At 34.7% G+C, this 22,500-nt stretch overlaps 1 protein-coding gene across 3 annotated transcripts in view; it reads right to left on the bottom strand.

The window, feature by feature from the left end:
• The window catches only part of LOC144980106 (formin-binding protein 1-like), a 72,199-nt gene that overhangs the window by 18,381 nt on the left and 31,318 nt on the right, over nt 1-22,500 (bottom strand). Inside the window, exons 1-9 of one of the 3 annotated variants that reach the window (XM_078927645.1) lie at nt 20,401-20,624; nt 15,698-15,748; nt 14,128-14,275; nt 13,622-13,684; nt 11,689-11,793; nt 10,852-10,980; nt 9,668-9,814; nt 8,275-8,490; nt 6,100-6,114 (exon numbers count right to left, since the gene is read on the bottom strand). In XM_078927645.1, coding sequence (XP_078783771.1) covers nt 6,100-6,114; nt 8,275-8,490; nt 9,668-9,814; nt 10,852-10,980; nt 11,689-11,793; nt 13,622-13,684; nt 14,128-14,247 — 795 coding nt within the window. In that variant the 5' untranslated portion in view covers nt 14,248-14,275; nt 15,698-15,748; nt 20,401-20,624. Of the gene's footprint in view, nt 1-6,099; nt 6,115-8,274; nt 8,491-9,667; nt 9,815-10,851; nt 10,981-11,688; nt 11,794-13,621; nt 13,685-14,127; nt 14,276-15,697; nt 15,749-20,400; nt 20,625-22,500 lie in introns of those variants that run through there. The other 2 variants (XM_078927643.1, XM_078927644.1) reach the window with 2 other exon arrangements.

Here is a 22,500-nt window from a genome sequence, read left to right as displayed (position 1 = left end):
TGGATTAAAACACCACCTGGAAATGCAAGGTTTGGGATAAGGGGCACAACTTAACAAAGAGAATCTTGATGATAGTGAAAAAATATAAGTAACTCAAAATGGTGGTGATAGTTCATCGCCAAATGATACAATCAAAAATATCCAATTTACCATGTTAGATTAGACACATCACAGGACACATTGATATTTGCATGCGAAGAGAGAAAAGAGACAGGTACCTAAACATTACCATTTTTGAAAAAGCAAATTGTGTAATTAAGACAATTTAAGATGCTTTTGCCTAAAATGACCTAACACCCAATCACGAGTTAATACCACTGGGATCAAAAATCAAATGATAATTTCAGTGCCTTGCATATAAATTTAACCTCCTTGGAATTTCCAAAACTGGATATGTATGATATTTTAATTTTAAAATAGAATTAATCATTTTCAGTAATTTGTCATTGGTTAATTTAATAATCAATATCCAGAAACAATGGGGTTTTAATCAGGCAGTGAAAATTGTTAATTTTGGTCAATTCAATCCTTTTCTAATTGTGGCAAAATTTCAAGCGAAATTTTCCACAAAAACTTCCAATTTCTCAAAACTGTAGGCAGGACTCATATATAGTCATTTAGCTGTTTTTAAAATTTGGTGAATTCAACTTCACACACGCTAGGATAGACTACCATTGCTTCCATAGTAAGTCATACATATACAGTAATTTGACTGTGATTGCATTCATGAAATATACAAAAATGAGATAAAATATTGATTATTTCTGATCCCATAGGCCAATAGTAAAAAATATTGTATGCATTAAATAAACACCATTGCAACTAGATTTTTAGTTCAGAATCATCTCAATGCTTTCTCTTTGTATAAGGGGTTGCTATTTCCATAAATTGAATGCCGTTAAGATGTTTCAGACTATATTCTCTTTTAAGTAAGTAGACAATTATAATATAACAAATTGATATAAACTTGATTGATTAGTGTAGATCTAGTTATTACTCAGACAGTAATCTTGAGATGAGACCCCTTAAAACCTATCCTCCCCCATTAATCTGAAAAAAAAACCCCACACACACACATGCCTCACTCTCTTCTCAATGTTTGTTGTGACACGAACATTCATTTTCAGAATATAAACAAACTTATTATATATCTTATACAACTTACCACCATAATCTGACACTCATCTCATTTAGTTATGGACGAATAAGCATTACTTTACAAAATACATTTTTTAATTCATTTTGTCTTCTTAACAAAAAAGTCTCAGATAGGTGATTCTGATGGTAAGTTGAATAAAAATAAAATATGTCTCTAGACATTTCTTGACATTAACTGCGTGATCACCAAACCGATAGACAGGAATCAGATAAAAAAGCAACCTGCCATGTCTCAAACAGAAAACACTTAGTTTTGACGGATACATGAAGACATGATTAGGTCCATACATTGGGATAGAGGAAAACTGACTGTAAAGCTCAGCAACTATCCTATCCTTACACAAAAATTATGACCTTCATATCAATATGAAAATTGTCAAAAAGATTATGCAAGCATGGGTCTCAAATCAGTATTTCCGACAATGTGGAACAGTTTGTGGTTTTCACAGAGTGAGCACCTAATCAGAAATAAAGTGGAGCAATATGCAAACACATTTTAAAAAAAATTAGAGGCAGGATATTGTTGGTATGACAAGCTTGTAACAAGCTTAAGTTTTCCTCCTATGTTTTCCTCAAATAGAGTACTGCAAATTCTCCGCATCCTCTGTTTCCTTTTCTTTGGCATTGTCTTCTTCCTCAGACACAAAAGGAAATTGAGACTTTTTGAAGTTAGGAGTCGAAAATCACTCTCCTCAGTGGAGGTATTTATTTTGTTTCAAAAGTCCTGAGATCTTAAAGTTGTGTTTTAAGTATCAGGTCCACTCTGAAATAATATCATTTTGAGAAGACTGATCACACTATTTTATCCTCTTTGTTCCAAAATTTTAATAATAGAAGATGGTAATGAATTTCATATTTATTCACGTATAACTATTTATTATTTTCTTTTTCTTTCTAAAATCAAAGTTTGGTACTTCTATAACAAAATGTCTACAGGCAGTCATATCGGTAAGTTGTCATACAGTAATGAGAGATGATGACATTATGGCAGCTGGGCTATTCAATATACTTAATAAAAACAAAAATTAACTATTTGATTCAATCAAAATATTAAATAAGAAAAAATTAACCGACCAAACGACCAAAACAACAAACTCCATAACAATAACAACAAACAGAAAAATAAATAAAAATGGATACACCCTCTGATGGGAGTAGAATGTCTTCCAAAATAAAATCACAATAATGAACACAAAATCAATCAATCATTGCTACCTGCCACAAATATCAGGAATCAATGACGGAATTACTTTAACAAAGACATTTGACATTACTCCATCTGACAACTTGGTTGCTTATAATGAATTCAGGTGACATATGACACCTGGTAAAATGTTTTGAAAAAAAAAAAAAAATAAAGAAGAAAGAGAACTGACCATCAAAACGCCATCATCTCTGACAATTAAAAAAAAAGCCAACAAACTGAAATTAGGACAACATTGATGATTCCAATCAATATTATATATGTAAAAAAAAACATACACGCAAAATGCCACTCTTTTATCTAGGGAATGGGAAGGGAGAGGTAGTGGTTAAACAAAATAGGGCTATTACTCACTTTAGACTGCTCGTGCCAATTGAATCACCACACCATCATCCATTATATGCACACAACACGTACATACACACACAGACACACGCACACATAGACATATGTTATGTGTTTTATATGTTTGTTGTGTATGTTAGTAGTTGGGAGAAATAGGAGTTGTTAATACGATGATGAGGAAAAGGGTCATGTTGATGGTAGCCATGACGACGACGACGACATTGATGGAAGATGATGAATGTAAGTACGTACATACATCATCCGTACGTACAATGCATGTAGATTGTTGTGTGTAGATGGATGGAAGAAAAGTGGTGCCACACACACACACACATCGAGTGCATATATACGAGTGGATGGTGGTGAGATAATGCGTAGGATCAATAGATCATCATTCAATCAATCAATCAATCGATTGATTTGAAATCCAGTCAGTACAGGAAGCATCAGGAAAGAAATATACAGAGAGAATAAATGGTGAGTTAGTTGCAATAATAATAATAATAAATAGATATAGGATTAGGCTTGGGGGCTGATTCTGACTCCAATCCAAAACCCCAGGAATAATAAAAGTAAAAAAAAAAACATTAAAAAAACAAAGGAAAAGTAAGTGCTTCAACTGCCACTCAATTGTACATAGTTTTATTTAAAAGAGGTGGGGCTGGAAATAAACCCCATTCAAATGTGGAAATGAAATATCCACAAACCCCCCTGGCTGTTGAAGCTGCTACTAAAAGAAAGAAAAAGGAAAACGACTACAGTTGACAAAAATACATTGGAATGGACTGATATCATAAAGCACTAATCAAGGGTGTAAAAAGAATTTCCTTGATTCCTGCGTGATAAAAGCTAAAAATCCACTGATCTAAACAATGACGGAAAGCAAATCTTGCTGATTTGTGCATGACGTTGAAAAACGGTGATGTGACTTCTCAAGTAAAAGCTGAAAATTTGGAACAACACTATAATTGCTTTGTTAAGGCATTTTAAATATACTGGTAACGATATCAAATATACCACCCCCCCCCCCCCAAAAAAAAAAAAAACAACAAAAAAAACCCCCCAAAAAAACAAATAAGACTTGAATGGAAATGCTTTCGGTGGCACTTAGCAAAGCAAAAGTAAGGGTGCATAATGATAATTTTATACTTAAAGTGGTGAGTGTCTTAAAACCTAGTCTCCTTAATACATGTCGTACTTGATCATCTCCTATTTAAGTAAGCAGAGCTATTTCCCCGTTTAAAAGTCACTCTCTAAATATAAGTAAAAAATTGCCTAAATTAAATACTTTATGACTGATTTAAAAAAAAAGTAGTTACTTTGCTTTTCTCACGGATAACATGCCCACTTTGCGTAACAATCACAATTCCTGGTATATTATTGCACTGAACGATGTCGTGAAAATCTACCCTCCCTACTAAAGTCCAAAGTCAGATAGAATGTCTTAAGCCAACGGATGGTCTTTTTAAAACAATTCTAATTGATACAGTGTGTTTAAATTACTACTGGATAGAGGTGGCAAATGAAAACCCGATTGTAGTTCCAAACAAAACATTTTTCAGCTTAGTAGTGGGTGACATCAACTGGGCCAAGATGGCCAAGAGGATAAGGCATCGCACTACCACTCGGGAGATGTGTTCCAGCCCTGCCTAAGCATCTGATTTTTTTCCTCAAGTACAAAACTTAACCAGATTGTTCACTTTGCCGCACTGCACTATGGCTGATGCCTGAGTCTTTTATAGAGATAAACCACCGAGAGATAAAGAGAATCTATTGGTCTGTCTAAATGTTCGTTTTTATTGCTTCAGATCATGAGTCATTTATAAAATCAGAACTTAATCAAAAATGAAATGGAGAGGGGAAAAAAAAAAAAAAAAAAAAGAAAAAAAAAAAAAAAAAAAAGGTGAAATCAAAACACTGTCAAACTTCTTATACTAATTTCTGCAAAATCAATAAGGTGATCAAAATATACAGAGCTGCCAACCCATAACACCAGTAACACAAGGTAGACTTTACAAAATTCGGATTTTGATCTTTAGAATCAGAGAGAGAAAAAAAAAAAAAAAAAAAGAAGTCGAAAGCACAAAAACCAATTATTCTAATCGGGTCTATTAAAATAATAAGATCATTAAGATCTGCAAGTCTTTATATTAGAGTCTAGTAGAAATATGCCATAAACACTACTTAAAAAGACTATCAATTAGTCGTGTAAACGCCACATCAATAGCAATAAATCTTCAATAAAAAATAATGAAGGAAAAAAACGGTGATTTCAGAAATCATGTGGCAATTTTTATTTAATGTACAACCTTTAACACGGTAAAACCCCAGGGGAAAAGGAGGGTCAGCAGCTCTGCACTATATCTTGAATGAAATATTGATAAGCCAAATATTATTTTTTTTTATGTAAAAAAAAAAAAAAAAAGAAAGAAAGAAAGAAAAACATACAAAAACTATAAATCAAATGAAATAATGAAAAGAGGCAACATAACTAAAATAGAATGTAAATCACTCTGAACACTCAAATGAAAAATGGATTTGGTTTCAGAGTTAGTTCCAACATTTTCGTAAAAATGACTCTTTTTTTGGGGGGTTTAAAGTTGGAAAGTCTATTGAAGATATGCAAGATCCTACCTAACCAATCTCTTATTCCTTTGTCACCCCTAGTTCTATGAATATTCAACGATATCCAATGATAATGTGATCAAAATCAGATTTTGAACACAAGAGGCTTAAATTGACTTCCATCATTTACGTCTCTCCCTCCTCCCTCTCCCTCTTTTCCTTTCCCTGCGTAAAAATCCCAGTCTAGTCTGGGTTCTGGTATAATTTCAAGTCATAGCCTTTTAATTAAAAGAAGAAATCTAAAATATGAAAAGGAATTTTAGCACGTTATGCAAAAAAAAAAAAAAAAAGAAAAAAAAAAAAAAAAAAAAAAAAAAAAAAGAAAAAAAAAAATCAAATGAAAACAAATCATGGTGATGCCATTTGGCAAAATAATTTTTTAAAAATTAAATAAGTCAAAAGTCAAAAGAGTTCAAACTAAAGAATGAACAGAACAAAAAATGTGTAATAAACATGAAAACATAAAGAGAGAAACAAGAGAGTATGCCAGTGACAGGAACCAAATTTTACAATGATACAAAAATAATAACAATAATAAAAATAAAAGGAGAAACAAAAATAAAAGGCTTCTATATGCTAGTAAGATGCGATCAACCCACTTCACCCACACATACTATAAGGGGAAGTGGTGGGATAGGGTAAGGACGCATGACTCCATTCAAAAGTTTTTTATTTTTTATTTTTTTATTAGTTCATATGCTGTTTTTTTATATTTTTTATAGACGGGGGTGGGGCCAAGGTTAAAACCCTCATATAAATGTACCTACCAACATACTGATTATCTGTGTGGCACATTGTGCGATTCAGCAAAATATAAGAAAAAAAAAGCAAAAATAATCAAAGTTATATACTGACAGCACTAATACTGATTATAGATATCCAAACTATAACAAACTAATAAAATTGGAAGTTTATCAACGATCATCAATTTGTTATCATGTTTCATTTTTGAGTTTTTTATATATATTTTTTAAAAATATGTATATATATATATATATATATATATATATATATATATATATATATATATATATATATATATATATATATATATATATATAATAAAATATTCCAGTTGCTATTGGACCATAATATTCGGAGAGGGCGGGGGTGAAATATTCCAGCAACCCATCCATTTCTCTAATATTTCGATTCCTTTTTGAGGAATGAAAATATTGTGCTAATAACTCATCATTATAAAGACACTTTTAACATGTGTAATGTCATGACAATACTTGACAACCCCCCCCCCCCCAAAAAAAAAAAACAAAAAACAAAACAAAAACAAACCCTCCCCTCATTGTGAATTCATATAACTTGGGACAAAAATGAAAAGTTGAAAAAAAAAAAAAAATCTTTCACAGGGGAATATAGCATGCATATGTGAATAAATGATTACATGAGAATTTAATACTTACTACTACTAATAATTTAAATTTTCATTTAAAAAGAACTCCCCAAAATCCTACTCTTCAAAAAAATATAACTGAATTCAATGGTTGGTATGTCCATCCTGGGATGTATAACAAGCTATATTCTTTTTCTCGTGGAATGGATGTAATGCTTGATCAGCACTTGAGGAATTTGTTTCATTCTTCAACCAACATCACAGAGATCTTCAGGATCGCAGCAATGTTTACGCACTGAGTATAAGCGGGCAAATTTGCCAGCAAATGACGAGTACGTCTATCAGCTTCATTTTTTCAGAAAATGGGATAAAACTTCTATAGCCCTGATGGATCTAAGTAGTTTTATTTTCAAAACAGTGTCCTACTTAGTGCCTAGCCTGACCCACATACTCGGATCCAGTCAAAGATTTTTCCTTAGTGAAATGTTCAAATCCTTGGCAGCAATGATCAACTATTGTGATAGTAATAGTAAGCCAAGCTGATCATGTGTATTTAAAAATCAATAACCAAAAAAACTAGTAAATAAATTCAAAATCAAAAGAAATGAATCTTTTCACTAAACTACAACCAAGTGAATTTAAATAACCATATAAGAGGTAAACATTAAAAAAAAAATTAAATGAATAAAATTTTAAAAAGTGAAATTAAAATATATGAATAATTAATAAAATAGAAAGCCTTTCTACTTTTATTTCTTCTCTAAGATCTGGTGATCAAAAACAATCCTAAGATCAAAAAAAAATAATTAAAAATTAAAAAAAGCTTTTTGAAATAATCTTGACCATTATTCAATATTGAGCAACACTCAAAATAAAATAAAAAATCTAAATGAGCAAAAAGCTACATAATCAAATAAATACAATGCTATTAATAAATAATAGTTTATATTTAGCTATGCCATGCATACATGAAAACTATTAATTCCTTTACAGATATTTATGATAAATAATGAGAATTGTACAAAAAATCTTGAATCTTAACATATTTCAACTTACACATTGACAAATACTGAATTTCTTTCAAATCTTTTCATTATTTCTCATTATAATAATTATTATCATGTTTCAACAATAAATAAATTAAATAAATAAAATTCCCTTTACTCATCCCCAAGGGGAAGACTGGAATAACCCAGGTGTCAGCCGCAGTGCAGCGCCGCAAAGTGAGCTAGGGCGAGGCGACTTGCTCAAGGCCACACAACGAGGCGGGTGGTCGAACTTGGTACCTTTTGGGCATAAAGCAAAGACTGTACCTCTGAGCCACGATGCCCCTGACTAACCATAGACTTTCAGGATTTTTTTTCTATCTCTTGGTTACACTGTTTTATTCATATCTTAAAATTGATATATTCTTCAGTCTTTTTCTAACCTTGATATAATTTACACTCAAAAAGCAGCGGCTAAACTAGACGATCTGATCTCGTTTGCTTCCACTCAATCCTGTCTTTTTCCACCATATCTCATATTTTCATATATGATAAAATTATAACGTATAGCAAAATATAAACTTGTACAACAAATAGCATACACCCACCTTGGACGAGCCAAAGAGGCCAAAAATGCCCCCTCGTTTCTTGCCTTTCCCTGATACTGTTCCAGCTTTCATTGTGTTGGAGGGAGTGGTGATGCGAGGGGTATTGGAGTTGTTACTATTCTTGGTGAAAGGCTGACCAGAGCTGAGGTCTTCAAATGGCACGTCTTTGGGTATAGCAAAGCCTGATTTGTATCTCTCTATGACTAATTTACTGTCCTGAATGAAAAGAAGTGTAAATGTTGCTGCTCGAAGCTCGAAGAAATAAATAATAACGTGAAGTTGAATGTAAGCTTCAATTTAATTACAAAAACATATCAAATGAACATTTCGGGTTTCCCCTTTATCAACAAAACAGGATGAATGAAATACCACAGATGAATGAGATAATGTGGTAGTGGCGTAGTTAAGATGAATGATTCATCTGAACTACGCCACTACCACATCATCTCATTCATCTGTGGTGTTTCATTCATCCTGTTTTGTTGATAAAGGGGAAACCCGAAACGTTCATTTGATCTGTTTTTGTAATTAAATTGAAGCTTACATTCAACTTCATGTTATTATTTATGAATGAAAAGAAAATTTTAAAACAAAAACCTTATTGTGAGCTTTTAAAAAAAAAAAAAAGAAAACAAAGAAAGAATTACCTTATTTTAATCAAAAGAGAGCTTTTATATGGTGCAATATCCACAGAATGTGCTCAAAGCTCCCAAGCCAAAAGCAACGCTGAATGGATGATACATGTCTGAATCAGCAAAGAGTTTTGTGAAAAGATACGTTTAACTCTCCAGAGTTCAACATGATTGAAAATAGAACAAATAATGTGTTATTATAGTTTCTTTTCATGTAATCATTTTACATCTCAGTATGGCGATGAAATGAGATTGAAGAGCCTTTTCCAAGGACTTAACCTTGTGTCCCATATAATGAAACTCGAACCTTTGGCCTACATGTCACAAAGATGATTAAAAAGCCACATAGTGGCTAAGTCTGAATCAGCAAAGAGTTTTGTGAAAAGATACCTTTAAGTCTCCAGAGTTCAACACGATTGAAAATAGAACAAATTTGTTTGATTGCCAATTCGTACGAACTTGAAGGAGTTAGGATTTATATTTCTGCTTCTGTTTTTTAACATAAAATTTTTTTAATCTAAGCAATAAAAGTTACTTAAAACATACAGTAATCTGTACTTGATTAAACAAACTTAACAAAAACACTTCCATAAATATTTTGGTGAAAAATTGTACAATTTTGGTTTTGGGAGACAAAAAGCATTTGTCATTCTAGAAGTTATACCGAAGTTATGAGAAATAAAGAATAACAATATTGTGAAAACGATTCAGGTCAACATTCTCATTACAATATTACAGAGATCTGAGATCTCTCTCCTTACTGCTGATGCGTTGATATTGCCGGAGGCTTTGGCAATGCCTTCTATACATGTGTTGATAATGGGGATGACATTTTTCTCTATTTCAGCACACTGGAACATGCACTCTTGTAATTTTCCGATTCTCTTTTCATCCATATCTTGGATTTGCTGTGTTATGTATGAAACAGAAAAATGTAATTTGATTGGTTTAAAAAAAATTGTTACAATATTTACACCTGGCACTGCATCATAAATCACTTTTTAGATTTTCACAATGTATATATCATGGCAATCAATTGAAATTAGTTTGTACACTGCCCACAGTCCATAAATAAGGTGAAAAATAAAATTTAAGGCGATTTCGTCGTCTAAAACAAGGGAGTAAATTATCATTCGTACTGTCATCATCAACATCTTTGTTATTGTCAATATCACTAATTGATGATGTTCAAAAGTTTCAATAGAAATCAAAAGGTCTCATGAAGTTTAAGGTTATGATGTGACTTGGAACAGCCTCAAAACGGTCTTAGGAGAATTTCATCTAGCACATTCAAGTGGCACATGTCAGAAGTGCCCAAGGAAAACAAGATTTGAATCCTGTTTTTTACCTTTCATTCTGCAACTTTAGTCTAATAAACATTAAACAAATCGATTTATTGGCTTGACGCAGAAGACGTCTTCTTTCCTTGTAAATAGGGAGACTATTGCATCGAAATGATATCATAGATGACTTCACAGAAGACTTAAAGACCAGCTGCTCTATTGGTACGTTTGTGATTTATTTAGGGGTTAAAACAAGAACAATAAAATGCAAATTTATCAAACAGATCCATTTCTATAAACGTTTACTGTAAATTACATAAATATACTCTGATTTAAAAAAAAAAAAAGATATATGAGAGAGAGAGAGAGAGAGAGAGAGAGAGAGAGAGAGAGAGAGAGAGAGAGAGAGAGAGAGAGAGAGGAGAGAGAGGAGAGAGAGAGAGAGAAAGAGAGAGAGAGAGAGAGAAAGAGAGAGAGGAGAGAGAAAGAGAGAGAGGGAGAGAGAGAGAGAGAGAGAGAGAGAGAGAGAGTGAGAGAGAGAGAGTGAGAGAGAGAGATAGAAATGTGGTGGGGGGGGGGTGTGAGTATGAGGAAATGGATAGAAAGAGAGAGAGAGAGAGAGATCTACTCGTTCTCATCTTTTTTTTTTTTTTTCCATATACCTGAAATACTTGTGGCATAGTCTGAGTATGGAAGTCTGTTTGATTGTTGTTGTGGATCAATAACTGGGATGCGTATTCGTTTTTAAACTCCTCACACTGTTGTAACTTTTCGTTCATCAACTTTTGATGCTGGAAAAGGTGAAAGAAAAAAGTTTTCATTATCAAACTTTTCAGAAATACAAATGTATTGCTATATTATGGGTGTTTTATTTTCTATTTTATTATTATTATTATTATTATTTTTATTTTTTATTTTTTTTTTTTTTTGCTGTTATGTTCTTTTTTTTTTTTAAACATCAAAATATTTTTTCATTCATCTGGAAAATTGACATCAATAATTCTAAAACAAAGGTGATCACATCATCATGAACATGCAAGTTAATTGAATTTTGAAATCAATAGGTATAAAATATTGTTTAAAATAAAATGAAGTCAGCAAACCTGCAATTTACATGAGCAAATCTCTTGGATGTAAAATTATATAAAATCACTTGGAAACTTCAAATGCACGTGAAGACTATCATAAATCTAACTCCGATAAAATTTGTAAGATTTTCATTATCTCCTTAAAAAAACTCTCTTTTTAAAAAAAAAAAAATGCGACCCTTGCTCTTACAGATACCAACCATGCTACCCAGCTGTGTGATTAGTGGGTAAAAAATGAAATGGTGAACTGAACAATGGGTCTGAAGTGGAATATCTCATATTTCAATGCAATGTCTTATCCATGTAACCATCTTGCTTTTATTTTTATTTTTTTTTTATGTAGAAAATTATCATTATAATATAGAGAAGGAATCATTAAAAAAAAAACAAAAAAAAACAAAAAGTTCAAACCTTCACAACTTCTGCCCGAGAGAGGTTGATGTCTGCTTCTGCTTTATTGTAGTTTTCTGTTGCACGCTCTCCATCAAAGTGAGCTTTTTCATATTTCTTTTTAGCCTATGGAGCAAAGAATGATATTACGCTAGAACCAAAACATCAAAAAGAGTAATACTTTTAATCACAAAGGCCATAGATGAAATGGGAAAGGTTTTATATTCTTCACTCAAAAGATTGCTTTCGTGAGTACTCTTAATCTACCATGCACAGTGATTGATATGAACAGGTTAATCATTTGAACCTGTAATCCTGATATTTCAGGACAATGTTTTATCCGTTCATCCCAATATTTAAGGAAGCAAAACTACAATTATAGCCTCTGTACCACTTTCCTGTTTCAATTGGGATTATAACTAACTGTTCGTTTCAAAACAAAACTAAGAATTTCAGTGATACTTTTGTTATTTTGTGTTTTGTTATAAAAAATGAAGTGATCAGCTGATGACATTTTTCTTAGTTTCTACCTCTTTTGGGAAACAATCTTACACGCTTCAGATTAAGCTATTGAATAAATTGATTCTGATTCTGATGATGGTGATCTCCACTCAAATACTGAATACAATGAAAGTGATGATATGGTTAGCGATTATGATTTAGATGATAGAGATAGTGGAGTACAAAGCTATGGTGATGCCACGTCCACCCCTCAACGAAGGACACAGGATACATCACATTTGATAATAGTTCAGGTGAAATAGATGTTTTCATGCCCCTTGCTGATCTTGACAATACATCTAAGGGTACTCAACTTTATGGTCCCAAAAATATACCTGATTATATCAATGAGAACATTGAGACTAGATTTTGTACTACTTTCCTTTATGCTGAGTTTTGAGACAGACTAACAAATAACAAATAAGAGAGCAGACCACAAGGGTATAATATGCCAAAAAAAACCCCCCAAAAATGCTACATCCCTGCTACTGTAAAGAAACAGAATCTATGACTGCAATGCGTTTATCAATGGAAAGTGCATATGACAGCAGGCCAGTGAAGAAAACAAAGACAAAATTTTGGTGGAGGCACTGTAAATCCTTCCTTTGCATCAAGGAAAAGTCGACCTACTGGGGAAACTGGCATCAGAAACAACAATGGATATAATAACATATCTCATACAGTTTAGTTGATATAAACTCCTTATACTTATATATTTCTTTGCAATTAATCAGAAATAAGGTCTAGTGACTAATCAGTATGTGCCTAGAAAATATGGCCAAAAATGGCCAGGATAGGGGGACCCATGCCCCTAAAATGGCCAGGGTTCGAGGTTGAATGACAGATTGGTAGCATTGGGCATTACAAAGAAATCCAAGTTAAAAAAAACCTAACATTTGGTCACAGTTTGTGCAGATGATTCAAAAAGGCATGCTCAGTTGTTATTTCACTTTACATTTTCATGACATCAGCTCCTCTACACTCACCAAAGAACAAAAAAGTAAGTAAGCATCCAGAAAATAAATAGAATGATTAACTCATTCCCACTGTAATTGAATCACTGTTTTTGTTGTGTTACAAATTTTTGAAGCGCACCAATTATTAAATGATTAACCGAAAACGATCCTTATCAAAACAACTTTTTAGGAAAATAATATAAATATAAAGAAGTTCAAGACATTCTATGGAAATTATAAATTATTTCTTTATAAATTACCGACAAGTCTAACCTGATGGCCTCAGGGAGTTCCTCATACAATAATGCAGTAGACGAAATAATTTGCAAATTACTGCACAAGGGCAGAAACCAATCGATGACTGAGTTATTACTCCATGTGCAATGAGTATTTTTACAAAATTCATTTCCTCATCCAATGGAACCAAAATGATTTGCTTATCCCATAAAACAGAAATGTTAGAGATGTAATGGGAGTATGAGATAGTTTGTACTTACTTTTTCTAATAATATACAAGACTGCCGCATATTATCTTGTAACTTTACACCCTCTTGTAAATACTGGAGGATAGATTTGAAAAAATATTTTTTTCAATACATGATTATTTTGTGACGATGAGGCAGAATAAGTATGATGAGGATTACAATGGTGATGATGGTGCCGGACGTCTCCCTAACCAATTACTCAGTTGTATGAGAGAGAGAGAGAGAGAGATTGAAAGTAATGGAAAATCAAAGTTCATATTATACAATTATTTTTTTTAAAAATTAGATAACTTTAAAATATTTTCTTTTTGAATTTGAAGATGGAAACAATATAAAAAATAATATTATATATCAATTGATAAATCAAATAAACAAATAGAAAAATAAAGTAAATTATAAGAAATATTAATAAATAAATAAGTGAATTAGATAACCCGTTGATAACCCGTTGATCTGGATTTTTAATGGTCAATGAAATGTGACAAGTCTGTGGAAAGACTTATATAAGGTAAACCAACCTTTTTTCTTTCTTGTTTGAGGTCAGTGATGAGGTCGTTAATGTTTTTACTAACATTGGTCTGTAGATTTTCCGCCACCACCTCATGCTGGCCAGCCATGTCGTGTAACTCCCGCAACATCTCCACAAAGGCTCGAGACCAGCTGAATCTGGGGAGAGAAGAGAAGTGAACGTTTGATCTTTGTGCGACAATTGTCAGACATTTTACAGGTATGGGTGTTGTCTCTGTCAAACAAATAAATTCTACCAGCGCCCCTTAAGAGTCATGTCTCGTCCTGCATTTCAAGTGTTGCTGTTGGCTTATAACACCATGTAAAGTGTTTTGAGCAAATTTAGTGGATACTGCGTTATATAAATGCTCAAGTTTCTTCAAGTTTTCAAAATGTTAACTGATCTCGAACTGCTGTTTTGTTACGTCTTTAAAAAAAAAGGGGGGGCATTCGACAGGTGGATTATATTGATATGGTTCAATCAAATGCTCATTATTAGTTTCTGCCTGACAAACTTACAACTATTTTGCTCCACTCTGAAAAAAGAAAAAAAACCCCCAAAAAACTCATCAAAAATTTTGGCCATAGAACTTGTCTTTCAAATAATATTGATTGATTAAAATAACCCTCATATTGCCAAAAACTCTGCCACGTGCTTGTTACAAATCAATGAAGAGACTGTGGTGTTCTTTCTTTTTTCTTCAGAACACATACAAATCAAAGAAACTAGAATTGATGTATATGTCAAGTATCAAAATTGCTTTCTTACATGGCAAATCAATAAGAAAATAAAAATATAGAAATAAGTAAAGTCAAAAAGCTCAAATTGTGAATAACAGAGAAAAACTGGATGATGTCAACAATTTTGTATATTTTGGGGAAAGAATTGAGGCAAATGGAAAATCGACCCCTGATAACCAATGGAAGATAGCACTTGCCCAAACAAAATTGACAAAAACGATGACATTATGGTAAAGTGAAAGCATCCAACTAAAATTGAAAATATTAAGAACATAATTCCAACAGCATAATATGGATGTGAATCATGGACAAATGCTACCGGAATATTCTCCACATTCCATGGACAGCAAAGGGAACTAACCAAAATGTGAAAGAGTCCCTGGGCATTAGAGAGCCGTATCTCATCAAGATGATACAGAAACTAAAACTTGTTTTTTTTTTTTTTCCGACATATCAAGAGACATGACACCCTTGAAAAAAATTTTCATGAGCGTGTTGTGGAGGGTGAAAGAGGTAGACCAAGGAGAAGATGTTCACAAGACATGTGAAAGGACGAATAAGCCAGTGACTGAATGTGGAAGGATGGCGCAGGACAGACGTTTCGGTTGGCAGTTGAGGAAGTCGCGTCCAGGAGGGATATCCTTTTTTTTTTTTTGACAATAAAACAATGACATTAGAATAGAGAAAAACAAAACAAAACACAAAAACAACCTCCCCTAAAAAAAAAAACCCAAAAAAACACACACACACAAAAAAAACAACCCCCCCCCCCCCTAAAAAAAAACCCCAAACAAAACGACAGAAACAAAAACACAATCGATAATAGATAATGTAACTTACTGGTACTCATCCTCTTCTCTCTTTTTTGGCTGAAAATTCTTGACCAATTTCCTGTAACGAGAGTAAAGAAGAAAGGGAAATAAGCGCATGTCTTGCTAGAAAAAGAAGAAGCAGGAGACAATATCGTAAGAAAGCAAATTTATAAAATGTGAGTGCCTGAACAACAACAACAACAACAAATAAATAAAATAAACAATTGAAATTATCAAAGACTTTTGTACAAAGAACAGAGCAGCCCTTCTTTTTTTGGTGTGTGTGTGTGGGGGGGGGGGGGGGGGGGGTTGTATTGGGAAATATTTTAGTGTTTGGCTCCAGTTGCACAAATATAAAAATAGATAGATACCATTTAATACTACTTAATGTATTATTTCATTTTAAAAAAACGTCTGCAAATGGTTCGTTAAAAAAAAAAAAGAGTCAGATATATATATATATATATATATATATATATATATATATATATATATATATATATATATATATATATATATATATATATATAGAGAGAGAGAGAGAGAGAGAGAGAGGGGGGGGGGGGGAGGGGGGGGGGGGAATGGGGAAGGAAAATCATTTTTGCCTCCATCAAATGTTTCCCTCATTATAACCGGAATGTCTATTACCATTATTAACGCGACGTAGCATCGAACTACACTGTAAACCTCCCTAACCCCTAGCGCATGACGACAATCTTAATGATAACAACAATAATATAACTGTATTAACAATCCATCTCTGTCTAATAACAGGTATATATATATATATATATATATATATATATATATATATATATATATATATATATATATATATATATATATATATATGTGTGTGTGTGTGTGTGTGTGTGTGTGTGTGTGTGTGTATACAGCAACCCTACCACTAGGACCAAGTTGGTGAACACAGCGTTCCGGAATCTAAAAAAACAGCGAGCGGGTAAAACAATGACAACCAGATCATTGGATAAAGATTGTACACCATATGTAAATCAAAGACTAACGGACTGACTGACTGGTGACTTGAATGACTGACTGAATAAATGAATGAATGAATGAATGAATTCAGCTCTCGGCTTAAAACAGGCATGAACGGCAAGCCTAACGCCAAGCTTATGAACACACACGAGTTCTCGGATCTACAAACAGCGAACAGGAGAAACAACAGAGACAAACAGACAATCTGATAACGATCACACTCCATTTATAAATCAAAGACTGGCTGAATGAACATTTCAGTAGCGCAGCTCCGCGAATTCGCCGTGTTCAAATACCTAGGGGTGACGCTGGATCGCAGCCTTACCTATCGGGTTCATCTCGAAGGGGTTGCCCGGAAGATAGAGAAGCGGAATAGTCTTCTGAGGAAGCTGGCGGGATCGACTTGGGGCGCTAGCCAAGCGCTCCTGAGAACATCCGCCCTGGCACTATGCTATTCCACCGCGGAGTATTGCGCTCCAGTGTGGGGTAGAAGCAGAAACGTTGAGAAGGTGGATGTAAAACTTCGCAAGTCGATGCACATAGTGTCGGGAACGCTAGCAACAACCCCTAGAGAATGGGGCCCGGTGATGGCAGCGATCCAGCCCCCCGATGTCCGGAGGGAGACCATTACGGGAAACTGGCTGAGTAAGATCAAAGAGAGAGGGAATGGGGATACCCCTCTCATGCGCATAATGAACGGTGCCCCCGTTTCGAGCCGAAATAAGTCCCGGCAACCCTTGTACGCAGAATCCCTGACTACGGACAGAGCTGCACATACGAGATGGAAGTCGGTTTGGACGAATTCAATCCCTCGTGGGGGCGGGACCTACACTCCTCTAAGCTTGGTGAGAAGTTGCCAGGCTTTGATACCAGTAAGAGGAGACACTGGGTAGCTGCGAATCGGCTTCGGTCGAGGAGCTGCCTAACGGCCGGTGCGTTACATCAGTGGGGTCTAACTTCCTGTCCTTTATGTCCACGCTGTGGGCAAGAACCCGAAACGGCAGAGCATCTAGTCGAAAGGTGTGTTGTGACGATGCTACCAGGCGGGTTCGCGACGGTGCACGAATGCGGACCGGACTTTGCTGATTGGGTCGATCGTCATAACATAATAGTGTGAACCATAAGAAGCTGCTGCCGTGTTCAGGAGCGCTTCACTGTGATTCATTACTTCTCTAACTCTAACCGGTAATATTGAAACAAATTTATACTTCTTCTTCTTCTTCTTCTTCTTCTTCTTCTTCTTCTTCTTCTTCTTCTTCTTCTTCTTCTTCTTCTTCTTCTTCTTCTTATTATTATTATTATTATTATTATTATTATTATTATTATTATATTCACTGCGTCTGGCCAGGTCCTCAATTTCAAATAAGTCAAGCTTCCTTTTCTTTATTTTTTTTTTAATCACCAATATTTCCATAACAGTTTGGCTTCAAAACTAACTAAACAAACAGAAACAATTAATTAAAGTAACACTTCTAAATTGAATTTGGCTCATTTCGTCTCCAAAAAAAAATTGTATATAGTTAAGTTTGTATCAGAGCCAACTCCCCTATTTTTCATTTTTATAGTTCTTTATTTATTCTTTAACGCCAATTGCAATAGTTTTAAGTTAAACTATCAAGTGTAAATGACATCACGGAACAGGCGATAGAAATAATAATAATAATAATAATAATAATAATAATAATAATAATAATAATAATAATAATAATAATAATAATAATAATAATAATAATAATAATAATAAAACAATGCTAAAGTTATGGATATTCGAGCTGAGAGCCAAAAAAAAAAACTATTTTAAAAATAGAGAAATGGAGCTAAGAGAAATGGAGCTAATCTTGACTTAGAGTAGGTAATACGTGTAATATAATAGGTGTCTGGGACTAGCACGTTCAGGAAGGATTCAGAAGTAGATTCCAGGTACAATCGGATCAATCTACCGGTGTATCTGGTCTGAAATGACTCTAACAAGCGTCCTGGACATACCTTTGTCGTGGCCACGGGGTTCTATCCAAGATGGATAAATTGGATGGGTGGATGAATCGAAGGATAAATGGATGGGCGGATGGCATGGATGAATGAAAGGATATATAAATAGATAGAGGGGAACAACCGAGACAGAGAGATAGAGAGAGAGAGAGAGAGAGAGAGAGAGAGAGAGAGAGAGAGAGAGAGAGAGAGAGAGAGAGAGAGAGAGAGAGAGAGAGAAGAGAGGAGAGAAGAGAGAGAAGAGAAGAGAGAAGAGAGAGAGAGGAGAGAGAGAGAGAGAGAGAGAGGAGAGGAGAGGAGAGAGAGAGGAGGAGAGAGAGGAGGAGAGAGAGAGAGAGGAGAGAGAGAGAGAGAGAGAGAGAGAGGAGAGAGAGAGAGAGAGAGAGAGAGAGAGAGAGGGAGGGGGGGGGGGGGGGAGAGAGAGTATTATGTGTGCGCTTGAGTCCAAACCCTGCTCTAAAACCAAAACAATAAATTGGATGGTAATCGCCAGACGTCCCAATTAAAGAAAGAATAAATAAATAATAAGGAAAGAAACACGTTTATTACAACACACAACACATCGGCCAGTGTTGCACTGGGGCCGGGCCGTTTATGACACGTGCGTGTCCGTCTGCTCCGTCACGGACGGAGAGAGACCTTCCACCATTCGACCAGCCACCGTTCTGCTCACAGCTTCTGATACCAATATTATCATTACGGGCAATAACTATTAACGGAAAAGCAATTTACAGTAGCATATTATTATCTGAGTAGCGACGGACTGACTGCCCAGCACCACGTCGACTAGCTTTCCACCCGATGAAGACGATGCGGCGATTCCAATTTTCTATATAAAACCAATAGACTTCCGACAAGGCCTTTTGACACAAAGGAATGCCCATATGCATGAGGCTCAGCGACTACTATAGAAGTCCTAGATGAGGCTACATTTGACAAACCATCTAAAATAAAATAACTGACAAATCATACATACGTATTACAATTCACTATAAAATTTTGTCAAAAACAGAAAGGGGGCGGGGAGAGGGTCACATTTTTTAATCTTTCCGCGAAAAACCAACTTGCTGCCTCAAAAACCGAAGAGATTTCATTTCAAATTGGTGGATGGAATGCCTTCTGTATTGTGTCCAAGTGTCTTTAACTACGTCCCTATCCAATGTCATCAATCACGATGTAAATTGGTGATTTTATTCATTGTTTTTTGTTTTTGTTTTTAATGGTTTTACGGCACTTGCAACACATTCAGGTTATATCAGCGCCAGTAAAAAGGAAGAAAATGGGATAGTAAAAAGCTCTAGAATTACAATTAAAGCACCCAAGAAAAAGTAAGACATAGGGGAACTGGGAACAAAAGGGATCAGATGTAGATTCAAAGAGCATACCACCAATGTACTTAGTTTGAGATCACCTATAAGTCTCATCCGGACGCAAGCACAAAATCTAACAAAGAGGAATACACTCAAATGCTTACATTAAACATTCAAAATAAATATAATAATACATAACAGAGAGATGATTTACAAGGAAAAAAATATCATCTCCCAAAACAATAACTATGCATTTGACTGTTTCCCTCCCAGCTAGGACTCCGGCCAGGGCCAGGACAAAACCAAGTAATCTCATTCCAAGACAAAGACAGAAAGCATGTTGGAAAAAAGATATAAGGAGATAGAAGAGACAGTATGTACCCCCCTGCCCACTATGGGAGGTCAGGATTTTATTCATTGAACATTTACTTACTAACAGGAGGAATAATAACACACGACCAATGTTAACCATTACAGAAAGGGAAAGTAGATTCCAGAAATGGCAACAGGCCACATTGGCTGGTAAAATTCGTCTTAACTTTTGAAGTGCTAATAGGGGGCGATACGCAATTACACTCATTTTCTTTAAACGCTCACTCCCAAATCCGATGCAAACACGAATCAATTCCTCTCCACCGGCCCACTTTATTAATGATATGGTTAAATAATTACACTTTACACATAAGGCTTACAACGTTATTGTATAGCTTCACGGCTCAGCAGTTGTTAAATCAAGGCCCCTGTCCTAATTAAAATAAAAACCACGCTGAAACGAATTTTAAACAAGCAAAATGAATGACGCATTTTGGTCGATTACGCCCTTGCTTTTTTTTTTTTGTTTTTTTTTTTTTTTTTTAAGAGGGGGGGGGGGGAGAGATCAAACTACTTGGGTACGATTTTAGGTTGTAAACATAAATTGCTATCAAAACTAAAATTGCTATTCTTCCGTAAAAGGTCATACAATTATACACAATCAAATAGATTGCCAGATTTGTACATAAGGTTTGTATAACTTAAAATGGACCAAAACAAAATGTGAATAGCAAATCCATAAGGGCATATGAGTTATCTCAAAAGTAGCGCATAAGGGAACAAGGACCCACGAATAGCAATAAATAAATAAATAAATAAATAAAAGACAAAAGCAAAGAGACAAGTAAAATTACAGATCGGCAAAATCAATCCTTGCATTAATCTCAATGCAGTCATTCCACAAAGAGTATCATAAAAATATTATATGAAACGTGATACGTGGAGACTTAGAAGCGCACGCAACAACATGATCTCGAACAAGGACCTAAACAGCTATAAAAAGGAACAATTATTGTTTAAAACGTATGCATTGGACGCCAGCAATGTGTAAATCAGAGATTACCCAATCCCTTTTGGTATGACGCGTCAAAAGACGAGACCACAAAACAAATCCAATTACAGAGTATTACTCTTACACATTATGGCGTTCCGAGGTCGACCCCCTGAAGTCAATTTTTCATAGCGTCTCGCGAAGGCGTAAGAAATCCTGTCTTTCGGCCTTTACGGACCAGCCCATAAATGGTGGCCTTTATTTGATCGCTCAATGACTTTGACTTTACCTGCGACTTCATTCATTCACAACTTTTTCCCATTCGAGACTAGTCGTCGTACCATATTATAATATCATGATGACTGTACTGACCTGCTTTGGCCATTGTTCACACCCACCCAAATATGTATACTACAAAATCAAACTTGCCATTGAGAACCATAGAGAATACAGCTCCCTAGTCTGAGAACACCTTTAAAAGAAACTAGGGTTTTCTGGCAGCCTGTCAATCTCCCCCCTCACCGACATCCATTTATCTTAAACGTAAAACGTCAGTATTTATATAACGCAGTATCTACTAAACGTGAACAAATCGATTTACAAGGGGCTACAAGCCAACAGCAACATGTAAAACGTCGGAAGGGACGCTGATAGCCGATTTTTACTATTTTTCTTCGACAGAGACAGCCCTGCTAACGGCCAGGTACTAATTTTACACGTGAGAGTAGGTGAGTGAATGTGGGTAAAGAGAAATTGCAAGGACTCAACTATACGCCTCAGAGCGGGACTCAAACCTTGGACTTTTCGATCCGAAAGGAAGCGTCATACCACAAGACTTCTTTTCACTGTATAAGGGAAGTACGTCTTCACGTGACCCCAACAAATTAAATGTCAAAACTTGTCCAAGGCGACCATTTACAAGTCAAGAACAATTGACAAAGTAGACTCGTCTATATTATTGTGATACCAATAATTGCACACTTTATTTTCAAAAAATTAATCTCACCCCGATATTTTCACACCTATCTAGAAAACAAAATAAGCGTTGTGTATGTTTTTCATTTTGGGGCCAATTACCAAAGAATTAAAAAAAATTGAAAGAAAAGAATCATAGAAAAAAGTTACCATATTTTAAAAAATATTTATATATCGATTTTCCCTGATAGTTCTCGGGATAGAATTCCATACACGGGGTTTCATTAAAGAAAAGGATAGACCGCCTAAACGTAT

The sequence above is a fragment of the Berghia stephanieae genome, chromosome 9 (genome assembly GCF_034508935.2).
Source record: "Berghia stephanieae isolate SIO BIC M18660-M18661 chromosome 9, UCSD_Bste_1.3, whole genome shotgun sequence".
NCBI lineage: Eukaryota > Metazoa > Mollusca > Gastropoda > Nudibranchia > Aeolidiidae > Berghia > Berghia stephanieae.
This window is presented reverse-complemented; position numbering and strand designations above follow the sequence as displayed.